Source organism: Sphaeramia orbicularis, chromosome 2 (genome assembly GCF_902148855.1).
Source record: "Sphaeramia orbicularis chromosome 2, fSphaOr1.1, whole genome shotgun sequence".
NCBI classification, from domain to species: domain Eukaryota; kingdom Metazoa; phylum Chordata; class Actinopteri; order Kurtiformes; family Apogonidae; genus Sphaeramia; species Sphaeramia orbicularis.
This window is the reverse complement of record NC_043958.1, coordinates 1,534,053-1,546,657: the sequence shown is the minus strand read 5'-3', so window position 1 is coordinate 1,546,657 and position 12,605 is coordinate 1,534,053. Positions and strand designations below refer to the sequence as shown.

Sequence of the window (12,605 nt, the reverse complement as noted above, 5' to 3'; positions counted from 1 at the left end):
GCTGAGGTTGTCCTTGAAAACAAGTTAACTCAGTGTGTGATTGTATTTGCCTTTAATCCTTCATTAAAACTCTTAGTATTTCATGGTCTGGTAACTCCTGTTGACTGATTTCCATCTCGGGTTTTGGATATAAATGTAAATCTGATGTGATTATGAGCTTATAGTGTAAAAATATGAAACTAACAATGTGTAGAGAACACATGAACAGAGGAATGTCGATAATTTCTACAGTTTGTCTCCAAATTTTGTTTGATATGTAATACGATAGTGCAGAGGGTGATTTTAAGATGCATCTTATAGAGGAATAGATCCATGGACCAAATCCTCCTGATGATCAGTGACAAACAACAAAACAAACCTGGAACAGATCAGACTGATAATGGTTTGAATCTGTGTGAAACTCCTAGTGTTATAAGATAACACCTGCACTGTGGTATTTTACAACAGCTGGACAGTACAGAGCAGAGTAAAGCAAAGAAAAACTCAAACACAGAAAACAATAGATGAAATAAAACAATTAAAACAAGATCTAGAATTTCAGTCATTTTTATATGTCAGGCATGAAAACAGTGGATATAAAGGAGGAAGAACTGGAGGATAGTATTAGGAAGAATAAAGTGCAGATTCACAGCAAACTATAAAAAAGATAAATATAAGTGACGAGATAGTGAATAAAGAAAGAGTGTATGATATTGTTAATAATTTGATTAGTTTGTATAAATACATGTTTTTGGTTTAATATCGGCCTGATTTCTGGGAGTTTGACGTTCTCTGTGTTGTGTTTGCGGTACAAGGTGAACGTCAGGAGGAGAAGATTCTGACGGAGAAGCAGACAAATGTTATCGGTGTAATGGAGGTGAGGCTTCAACTTCAACCTCAGGAGTCTGAGGGGGTTTTATTAACTTCTACACTTTATAACAATTCACCTTTTTAAGGTTCTTGTAAATAACACAAAACTCAAGAGTGCGATATGTAAATGTTCAGTTCAGTCTCAGTTTTATGGAACTGAGGCCTATTTCTGTCCTAGTTCACTATAGAAAGTGATAATTCAGACCAAATGCTGAAAGTTTCAAGTCAGATTAGTGAAAATGTTCAAATCTGTTGTGAAAACACACCTTCACTCATATGGACGAAGTTTTTTGGTGTTGAAATAGATTAAACAAAGTCTGAGATTCATAGAAGTTGTGGAATAGTAGAAGAAGAAATGGGAGGAATCACTGTCACATACTGTAAGGAGTGAGTGGTGAGGGCCCGCCCACACCCCTTTTGCTTGCGAGGCATGTATGATAAGCCAACACAATGACATATTCCCAAAATGCTATGAAACTGATGTCTAAGTATTGTTTTTCATGATCACACACCCCATATTATAAGATGACAATTGACTTACAGTGATTCCTTCCATTTCCTCTGACTCGGTAGCAGACATTGTGGCAGCGTGAAACTCCCATTCCCACAATGCACTTCATGACAAAATTCCAAAAAGGCTTGATTGATGTGTTGGTTTGGTTTGTAAACAAACTGAGTGCTTGTGGTGGAGTCATCTTCAAAGTTATTCACTGTGAGGGAAATGATTCAGGTGTGTAAGCATGGAAGGTAGGGGTGTAACAGTGCACTTGTTTGGACCAAACCGTTTGGGTACAGGGCCTTCAATACAATATGGAGGTGTACTAGAGGAATACATGTCGCCTATGTGAAGAATGCAAACACTGGAAGCAGGGTGGACACAAGCAGAACCCATCTTCAGGGTTTCCTCTATGTACATTCAGCAGCTGCGAATTCTCAGCGTTGCTGCAAAAAAACCCACAACATGACAACAGAGAGTATAACAGGCACAGACACCGGGTTGGATGTTGGAAGCATGTTAAGTTTTGTTTTCATTTTCATTGTTGCAACTTTGTGGCACAAAACAGCCCATGGGTTCCTTTAGAGCAAACAGGGTTTTATTTTTTAACTTAAATTGGCAAAATCAAGTGAACCTGCTCCTCTTCTCCTTCACCGTGCCTCTGCTGCGGCGTGACTGTGAGGTCACTTCACAGCACCTCAGGGAATACTGTGAGGCATTCAAAAACATTCAGTAAATTACATCGTTTGCAATAAACGAACATTAAACTTTAAAAAATGCATAACATGTGGGGTGCCTGTTAATACACAAATGACTGAACAATATTTAATAGAAATGTTCTGTGTCCCTCAGGTAGTTACGGAGCCCCCCTCCCCCCCTTCACTGTGCCAAAAATGTATCAAAGTGAAGACCCCTGTACCAAAAACATACTGAACGGGAATTTTTTTTGTAGCATTACACCCTAGCAGAAATACTAATGGATTAAAGATAATTAGGCTGTGACAGAGTCAGCTGTCACTGAGTGCGGACAATGTGCACTCACACACACACACACAATATACATGCCGCACACACACACACCACACACACCACATGCCAAACATTTCCCAGCCCTGTTCTGGTACTCTAAGCACTCATAAGCATCAACATACTTCATCTTAATGCTGTTTACTGTAGTTCATACAAGGGTGTACACTCGGCAGTTCTTCACACCAACACACACACACGTTCATATGTTACACTCACCACGCTGTGTACCCGCAGTCAGATGCCGAGTTGGCCAAACAGGGCCGTAGCTATCTCTGCAGCTTAATAAAGGGGGGTGAGTGGGAAAATGGTCACCTGACAGTGTAATTGTTTAACAAATTATGTTTATTTCTCTATAATGGAGAGTAGTTTGTGACATGTCTACAGTTGAACGGTTAAAGAGAGAGTTTTTCTTTGTTTTTCAATGTTTTTTCTTTATGTCTTTTGCAAGAAATATTCATTTTTGATTGGTTGATTCTTGTGTGTCACAGTGGGAGGGGCTTCTCATTTATATGTCAGCCATTTTGGCTTTGTTCTGGTTGGAGTAGAACTGACGGTGCGTTGTGGGTGCTTCAGACACCGATCCAAAGAACTCTTTCATTTGGTTTTACTGAGTTTATGAGTTGTCAAACCACTTATGTGAGGTTGTGAATAGGGTTTTGTAATTTTATTCATTTATTTTTTTTGCCTTTTTTGTTGCCATGTTGTAAATATCCTGTCACTGGATTTGAAAGGAATGGAATAAACATTCCTTATAGGAAGTCCTATTTTTGACTACTCATATTATTGAGGAGGTTGCAAGAAGAGCCCGGCTACATAGGCTATCACTGAGGTTTTACAAATTTGAAGAAAAATTATTGATGAAAGTCATATGCTGCTTTAAGCTTGGTCCATTACTTCATTTCATGAACGGCCTCTGTGTGTCTTTGTTGATGTAGGAACAAGGCAATGTTGGCCAGAACCCTGGAAGTTCTTGGGAAGACAAAGATCTCGCAACTGCTGTGGAGACTTTCACCCACGTAAACATCAAAACTGAAAGTGCTTGGGAAGATGATGATTTCCCAACACCGGTAGAGACATTAACACAAACCAACATCAAAATTGAAAGTTCTTGGGAAGATGAGGACCTTCCAACTCCTGGAAGGACTGTCACTCAAGAACTCAACATGAAAGCTGAAAGTTCTTGGGAAGGCAAAGACCTCACAACTCCTGGAAGGACTGCCACTCAAGCAACCATTAAAACTGAAAGTTCGTTGGAAGATATAGACCATCCAGTTCCAGCAACGACTTTAATCCAAGCAAAGGACATCAAAACAGAAATTTGCTGGGAAGACGACAATATTCCAACTCCAGCAAACCCTGTAGACCAAGTAAATGACATCAAAACAGAAAGTTCCAGGGAAGACAAGGATCTCCCGACCCCAACAAAGACTTTGACTCAAGTAAACACCTGCAAGACACCCAAACGCACCCGTACCAGAGAGAAACGGCACCCTTGTGTCCAGTGTGGGAAAAGTTTCACTAGTACAGGTGAACTAAAAAGACACCAACGCATCCACACTGGAGAGAGACCGTACAACTGTTATGTGTGTGGAAAAGCTTTCATCAAAGCAGATCATCTCAAATCACACCAACGGACCCACACTGGAGAGAAGCCCTATCGCTGTGACGTGTGTGGAAAGGCTTTCACCAAAATCAGCCATCTCAAGACACACCAACACACCCACACAGGAGAGAAGCCTTATCGCTGTGACGTGTGTGGAAAGGCTTTCACCCAATCACCAACACTTAAGATACACCTTCGTAGCCACACTGGAGAGAAACCATATACCTGTTTGCAGTGTGGCAAAGTTTTCACCAACAGGGGGAACCTTAGAATACACCAACGTACTCACACTGGAGAGAAGCCTTACAGCTGTGATTTTTGTGGGAAAGGCTTCATTAAAGCAAGTCATCTCAGAACGCACCAACGCATACACACTGGAGAGAAACCATACATTTGTGACCAGTGTGGGAAGGCTTTTACTGCTGCAGGCAATCTCAGGAAACACAAACGGATCCACACTGGGGAAAAACCTCACAGTTGTGATCAGTGTGGGAAGGCGTTTACCAAAGCGGGGGACCTAAGAACACATCAGCGCATTCATACTGGAGAGAAACCTTATAGCTGTCCATTTTGTGGCAAGGGGTTCATCAAAGCGAGCTACCTTAAAACTCACCAACGAATTCACACTGGAGAGAAACCCTATATTTGTGGCCAGTGTGGAAAAGCTTTCAGATCGTCATCAGAATACAGTAAACATCAACTTAGGCACACTAAGGAGATGGTGATCCCATGTGAGGTTTGTGGAAAGATCTTCTACTCCGCCTCCACTTTGCGCATTCACCAGCGAACCCACACAGGTGAGAAACCCTACCAGTGTGGACTCTGTGAGAGGTCCTTCACCACAGCATCTCAACGGGCTGAACATAAATGTACTTACAAAGGAGTACATCAGAACAACATGAAAAGTGAGAATAGTTTCCGTTCTTGGGCATGTTGACACATTTTTGTCGTTATCATAATAGAATGGGTGAAAGAGGTTGTCATAATGATTAATCATATACATGTAAAAGTTATGTACAAGTGTTAGTAAATTATATTGGATGTAGATGTGTTCTGCTCTCACTTAACATTAATTAAACCATTACTGGTTTGATAAATTAATCAACTCATTGTTAACCACAGACACATGAAAAAGCTGTGAGATGAGTCCAAATTATATGAGCCTTGAAGCTCCATTGACTGAAGTTGTTAAATACACTGGTGCACGTATTCAGTTCAGATTTAATTCTGGTATTCTCTGACATGTTCTGATACTCGTATTATAGCTCCTTTTTTCAGCATCAGTAAATGTATCTGAGTCAGCACATGGGTTTGTAACGTCAGCCCGATGTTTGTGGCTTTGATATTGAACTAGATCAACACTAGAACTTATAGTATCCATCTACCTTGGTATCTCTGGATACAGTAGATTACCAGGACCGTGATCTGTTTGTCACCCATTCTGTTTATCATCTGCTTATTCCATTTTGATAAAGTGTCAGACTGATCTACTAGATTAGTCTAATATCTCTGCGTTCTAACCCTATAACTCATCTGTCCACAGCTGAAGAACTTGGACCACAAGACTATGTTGCAGCTGTAGCTGAAGTTTGCAATCCTGGACGTGATCGTCAGGGCAAACCATGGCCCAACTCAGCCTCATGTGACCCAGAGACTGGTAACCTACACGTCAACAATCCATACTCTGATAATTATGTGCCAGAATGTCTCACTTTATCTGTATATTCAGTGAGTAAAATGGTAATATGAAGTAATCACAACTAATAATTGCCTATTAAGAGAGAAAGTATCATTAGTTAAAAGCAGATGTTGCATTGTATAGAACTGTCTAAACCACATTATTTTGCTGAAATATTTCTTGTTCTGCTATAGCAGTGTTTGAATTTATGTCAGTAATTACTGTGATTGTAAAAGTGCTAAGTTCTGCGCTGATGGTAGCGTGAATGTAAAAATATAATAGAAGTCAGCAGGAAAATCAGAGCTTCGTTCTTTTTTTACTTTCAGTACTCAGTCGTGTTCTGTCTCATTTTCAGCTTTTGTGGGTCTAAAACAGGTTTTTATTCTGTTCTGTTAATATGTAATAAACTCCTTTATGACAATAGAACCAGTCCTCCTGGACTTTGACTGGTTTGGTCGTGTTGGTTTTAAACCCATCAGTGGGAGGAAACAGTGACTGGGACATGTGGAATATAGAAGTGGAATGACAATGATTTAACAGCAAAAAACGATTATTGATCTGTTTGACTGGGTTGGAATTCCACCAACATCTTAAATTAGATAAACACCCCAGTTGTATAAAGTTAAATAAGATTTAATCTTTGCATCAGTCACTTCAAATGAAGCATAATCACATCCACTGAAACTAAACCTTCTAAAACCATGGTTGAAACCTTTTTCATGTTTTGTTTTTGTTTTTGCAGGTGCCATTTCCAACAAAAGATTGGTCTTTGCCGACTCGTACATCTGCCCGTTGACTCTGGAGTGGTAAACAACAGCACACCTGTCAGTTAGCTTCGTAATTATCACTGTTCACTTTTTTACATTAATCTTACATTTTGGGCGACATGGTGGTGTACTGGTTAGCATTGTCCCCTCAAACCGTCCAAAGGCGTGATCTAATAGGTTTATGACTCATCACCTTGAGGTGTGGGACAGTGAATAAATGAATAATATTGCATCTGTCAAACTTAGACCAATCCTGGCCTAGGTTTTTTTAATTTGTTTTGTTTGTTTTTTTTAAATTCCCTGGTTGTTCCTATAAATAGAGCTGTTGTAGTTTGTTTAGTATAAATTTTGCCTTAATCTGCTTTACTTTATGGTATTTTTTCATCTATTTTCTCAAAACAGTTCATAAGTTGACATTTTTTCACTAGTTTTTACAATAAGTCTTTTGTTAATATAGACACGTTATACCCTGTGAAAAGCTTAGATATAGTCTCTAAGTTTACTTGACAGTATTCCTGACCCCAAAACATAATTAGCGAAACATTCACCCAGATAGTGATGGAAGTGAATGGGCCTTCCTGCCTGTTTGGTGTCATGAGGTCACATTACTTAAAAAACAGAAAAAAAAGGATACAAAACTGTTTCAGCTACATTTTAACCTAACGTAGCTCAGGTTGTATTTTAACCATAAAAAAACAAAAGGAAATGTTATGAAAATACATTTGAACTATTATTATTATTCTTACCTTTAAATGAGGTATCTGTGATTAGGTTTATCTTTGTGGTAAAAAGGAGAACATTAAAACTAATTAGAAGTCACGGGTTAATGCAATTTACGAACATTTACAGCCAAAAGAAACATGTCTTTAAATCTGTTTACTCCTGGAGTGACTGAGACGGTTTGACCAGTAGGGGGCGTATCTGCATCCAGTCTGACTCAGAAAAGCTCATTATTGATGTAAACTCTGATCTGGACTTTGTGCCACTGTTTAGCATTTTTTCTGGATTGTAGCTTCACTAATTTGTGTTGCATTAGTAAGTCTGGCCTTGGAGTAGGGGTGTCAAACATACAGCCCGTGGGCCAAAACCGGCCCCTAAAGAGTCCAATTCCTCCCATGAGATGAAAGTTACATTGAAGATATTAACAATCAAGGATGTTAAAGTTATTTTCATTCAGGTTCCACAGTCAGACCAATATGATCTATAGTAGGTCAGAGCAGTAAAATAGTGACATGTAAATAATGACGACAAATGTTTCTTTTTGTTTTAGTGTAAAAAAACAAAAAAATAGCAAAATTACACAGTGAAACTGTTTAACTGTAAAAACTATCCTTTAAAAATGTGAATAACATGAGTTATTCACATTATGAGTTAGGCCTGTGACGGTACACAAAATTTTTGGTTTGGTATGTTTTCGGTTTTGAAAGCCATGATTGTTTTTTTCCGGTTCGGTACGGGAAGAAAGAAAACCCCTCAAAATGTCCTTAATGCATTTAAGAATTTTTGAACATTTTTCCCCCAATTTTTGGAGACAATAGAATATAGAAAAACAGGAGTAATATAATTCTGCTGCTATAAATTAAATAGAAAATAAAATAAATACAATATTACTAAATTTATTTTAAACATTAGTATTGCACTTTTCCCTTAAAGGTAGTTTTGGACAAAAACCAAAACACAGTTCTGTCAGTTCACGTTCTGCATAAAAATAACAAAAAATTCTACATGAAGTGCAACATTAACAAGAGAGCAAACTGGTATTCTCTTTTAACAAACTGAAGAGCAACATTGACAACAAAATTAACCAAATTATTTATTTTAGGACAACTAACAAACTGTTTAGGTGACTTTGTGTATTTGTATGTGTGTGTCTCGGAGCGGGGGTGGGGCGAGGGGGGGGCACGTGGGGGTGTGGTCCATAACTAACGTAACTAACACTGGCGTGAAACGAAAGTGAAACTTTATATAATTTCAACGTCCAACTCCCAAGTTCTGTTCCTGTATTATACAGCGTGTGTGTGTGTGTGTGTGTGTGTGTGTGTGTGTGTGTGTGTGTGTGTGTGTGTGTGTGTGAGTGAGAGAGAGAGAGAGCGAGTCAGACAGAGCTAGTGTAAGTGTTTGAGAACTACCGTAGTTCATAGGCGGCAAACAACGTTCGTCTTATCACTGTCTCTTTCCCCGTTGTTGTCTTCCACCTGAACCCGTAGTGATCCCAAACTGGACTGGACTGATGGTGGAGGGTCTTCTGTCTCTTCCTTCCAGGTTCACATCATATTTGTTGTTATTTTTAACCTTATATCAGCTGCTATTTCGTATTTCGGGTCAATGTTCACTCCTTCAATATGTCCGTGTGGAACTTGCGCAGATTTAAAGTTCCGCAACGAACTATGTCTTTTGTTCCTTTTTCTCTTTCTCATCATACTGTGCTGTTTTGGTACAGCTGTGTACCGAACCGAACAGGTGTGTACCGAAACGGTTCAGTTCGGTATGTGTACCATTACAGGCCTAGTAAATGCACTTTTATCCATAAAAATGAAATGATAGTGACTGTGATTTATTCTTGATGAAGTTGTAACTGGACTCAGTATGTGATCATGAGCAAGGTCAAATGTGATCACATAGGAAGAAAAAGAGGAACGTGACTGAAAGTGAAATTATTCCAACAGTGGATGAACAACCTCAAATGTCTTAAGAAAAATAAGTATAATTTTAACAATATTGTGTCTGTTATTAAATGTTTGGCGCATTTGTAGATCCACTGTGATCTGTACATTCTAATGTATATGTGGAAATGATAAACTGAGGCAAAATATAGTTAAAATTGCACTTATTTTTATTCAGAAATTTCAGTTTGTTGTACTTTTCTGCATTCAGAGAAACATGTGAAGTTGTCATTATTTACAGGTTAATATGCTGTTATTTTACTAGTGTTTTATATGTGTAAATTAATAATAAAATTTAATATTGAAGTTTTTTTCTTCCAGATAAATGGCCTTAAACATGTAACATAGCTTTGACTGGTTCGTCTCTATCTTTTATGCACTTGACGTTACTGTCGTAAAAGATTCTTTTGTTTTTGTAAATATGATCTAATGTCTTTTCTTTAATGTCTTGTTTTTAATGTATTAAAAAAATACAACTGTCTATAAATAAGAAGAAAAAAAGTAAATAAACTGTAGACATTTTCTGAACAGCACCACATGATATTTTGCCCTTTTTAAAAAAAAAAAAAAAAAAAAGGAAAATCACTGCTTTCGAAGATTTGAACTGACCACATACAGTTTTTTTATGTGTTTAAACCTTTATTTTTTGCTGTTTTTATGGTTTTTAGTCTCTGCTTCTGTTGCTTTCAGTCATCCCTTCGAAATACTACGTTGACAGTTATTCAGCCTGAACTTCATGAGGATGATATCAGGCGTGAATTTAGTTTGTATAATTGTGTAAATTGTGCATATATTGAAGTGCATGCTGTTTTTAAGGCAGTGGCTGATCATGTGATTCTGTACACCAATGGATTGTGGGTATTTATGAGAAATTGAGAAAGAGCTATTTACTGCTAAAATAAAGCATTGAGCTGAAATCTCAGTTGGTTTTTGGCTTTCTGTCTTTTATGGGTAAAACTTTTATTTCGATGAATGTGAGTAAGGATCGTCCACCTGTAAATGAAGATCGACAGGTAAAAATACACCTTAAAAACCTCCAAAGACTTTTAATTTTAACTTTAGTGACTCCTCCGGTTATTTTTGTACATTTTTGTCATTTTTCTTTGTTGATTTGCTGATCTTTATGTCTTGAGTTCTACGTGAATGTTTATTTTTTGACTTTTTCAAATGTTAATGTTCATCCAACAAATACTGAAATGTATTTAACAATCTGTTCATGATCAAACAGTAAATAAACCCAATTATTCACAAAAACTGGTCAAATTAATCTGAAATAAAACAAACAGAGACTGAATAAAAGTAAAAGAGTCAACACTGAGTTATGGGAGTTGGATTTACAACATGACTGTGAAAAACAAAAAAAACAAAACAAAATTTAAAATAATCCAAAAATGAAAATTAGGAAAAGTTGAACAAAGCAAAGGAAAAATATCCAGAAATGAATGAGTTTTATTATGTCTAAAGGAGGGAGGAGACAACAAATGATGAATGTTTGTCATCCATTGAAATACTCGCAGGCTTTTATTTTGAAACAGGAAGTGTTACATTTGGGAATAATTGTAGTGTCAGAAATGTGAGCGTTTGTTACTGAATCGGACTGTTTTTATTTATTAAACCAGAACAACACGCGAGTGAATATTTCTAACACTGTACAAACATAAAAGTCTTTCTCGTGATGGTAAAATGGGAACATCTTTCCCACTCAACCATCGGACCGTGAACGCAGCATCGCCTGCCTTGTCTCGTCCGACTCGTTAGCGGTTAGCTTAGCGGCTAAACATGGCGCATAGAAACGGAATGTAACGGAGTTTTCCGCCAGTTTAACGGTGTCTTAGGTGGATCAGTGTACCGGTGCTGACAGACGGAGTTGCCCCTGCCTTGTGACACCGAACCGGAGCTTTGTTTCGCAGGTCGGTACCGAGCCGCTAAGCTAACTAGCTCCTGTTTACATTAGCCTGTTAGCAGCTATATGTCCGTTTGTCACGTGTTTGTGTTTTCGACACAACTCAGTAATGTTAAACACACTCTAAAGCAGAAATAGAAACCAATAGAACGCTTTAGACCCGGTCTGTAGGTTGGTTTTAGTTTAGTTTGCCCGTTAGCAGAGGCCGTCCTGATGGTCTGAGTTGAATCTGTTCACTCTGATGGGAAATAAAGTGAGCAAAAAATTGGACAAAGATTGAATGAAATAATCAAAATTATTAAAAAGTAAGATAACGATAGATAAAACAAACAACAAAATAATAATTAAAAAAAACCAAAAACAAAACAGGACCGAAATTATAAAATATTCAAAGTGAAAAAGATGAACACAAACTGAACAAAGTCGTCAAAATTGAACCAAAGTTAGGACAAAAATTTAACAAAAATAACCAATAAAATGAGCAACAATTAGGACAAATTTGAATGAAATAATATATAATTGTGCAACAAAAAAAAAAATAGGGGAAAGATTGATAAATAAAGGGAAAAAGTTGAAAAACAAAACAAACTGAAGAATGAGAAAAATGAACAGAAATTTGGAGTAGAATTGAACAAATTAGTTCAGAAAAAGAGCAAAAAATGAATGAAAAATAAAATGAGGAAAAAAATTAACAAAATAACATAAACTGAAAACAGTAATTAATAATTAACTAGTTGAACAAAATAGTCAACAAACTGAGCAACAATTAGACCAGGAATTTCAGAAATCTACCTGGTTTTTGTAGATGCTGTTTTATTGTCACTTTGCTGAGACATGAAATGCTGAAACTAATATATTTACACATATGATCACAAATACAGTGTGTGGATTATGAAGCACTTCTATGAGGGACCATTGTTACAAACAGGGATGTCCTGGTAGTTTTCACATCATTTACATCAGTCACTGTTTAGATTGGTGCTGTTCGGTTAGTTCTTTATTGTACTTGTTTCCTGTTTTGTCGACGTTTCTGACCAGTCATTAGAGGATAGAGATCGTCTGTTGTGAGTTGGATTTCAGCGACTCAGTGGTGTGATGGACTCCTCAGAAGAGGTGAGGAAAACCTCCAAACAACACTGCTTTTATCTGTTGTGGTTTGATTCACAGTCTGTCATTGAATGGCTACAAATGTCAAAAGAACAGCTCCATGGGACTCATATTTAAATTTAAATGATAAATATTCACTTTGACATCACTGACAAACAAAGTAATTAACAAAAATTTGGCCAAAAATTGAATAAAATAGTAAAATGGGTAAAGCATAGAACAAAGATTGTTAAAGTAATCAAGAAAGTAAAAAAATATTAACATAAACTGAAAAAAGTAATTCAAAATTAACACAAAGCAGGAAAAAATTAACTAAATAATCAACAAAATGAGCAAAAATTACTACAAAAATAAACAAAATAATCAAAGAAAAACAGAATAAATAAAATATTTAAAACAATGACCAAATTAATCTAGAATGTTGAACCTAGACCTGAACAACTGGATCAACCTCAGATCATAACACTGCCCCCACAGGCTTGTACTTTAGGCATAAAGCATGATGGGTAA

The 12,605-nt window shown here is 37.1% G+C and overlaps 2 protein-coding genes across 2 annotated transcripts in view; one reads left to right on the top strand and one right to left on the bottom strand.

Moving 5' to 3' along the window:
* Positions 1-12,605, bottom strand: part of LOC115432728 (zinc finger protein 420-like) — a 597,943-nt gene that overhangs the window by 571,875 nt on the left and 13,463 nt on the right. The gene's annotated exons all lie outside the window — the stretch shown is intronic.
* Positions 1-12,605, top strand: part of LOC115436188 (uncharacterized) — a 43,608-nt gene that overhangs the window by 29,176 nt on the left and 1,827 nt on the right. Inside the window, exons 11-16 of the mRNA XM_030158959.1 lie at positions 795-856; positions 3,310-4,882; positions 5,521-5,634; positions 6,398-6,461; positions 8,992-9,025; positions 10,921-10,995. Of these exons, the coding sequence (XP_030014819.1) occupies positions 795-856; positions 3,310-4,882; positions 5,521-5,634; positions 6,398-6,461; positions 8,992-9,025; positions 10,921-10,995 (1,922 nt within the window). The remainder of the gene's footprint in view (positions 1-794; positions 857-3,309; positions 4,883-5,520; positions 5,635-6,397; positions 6,462-8,991; positions 9,026-10,920; positions 10,996-12,605) is intronic.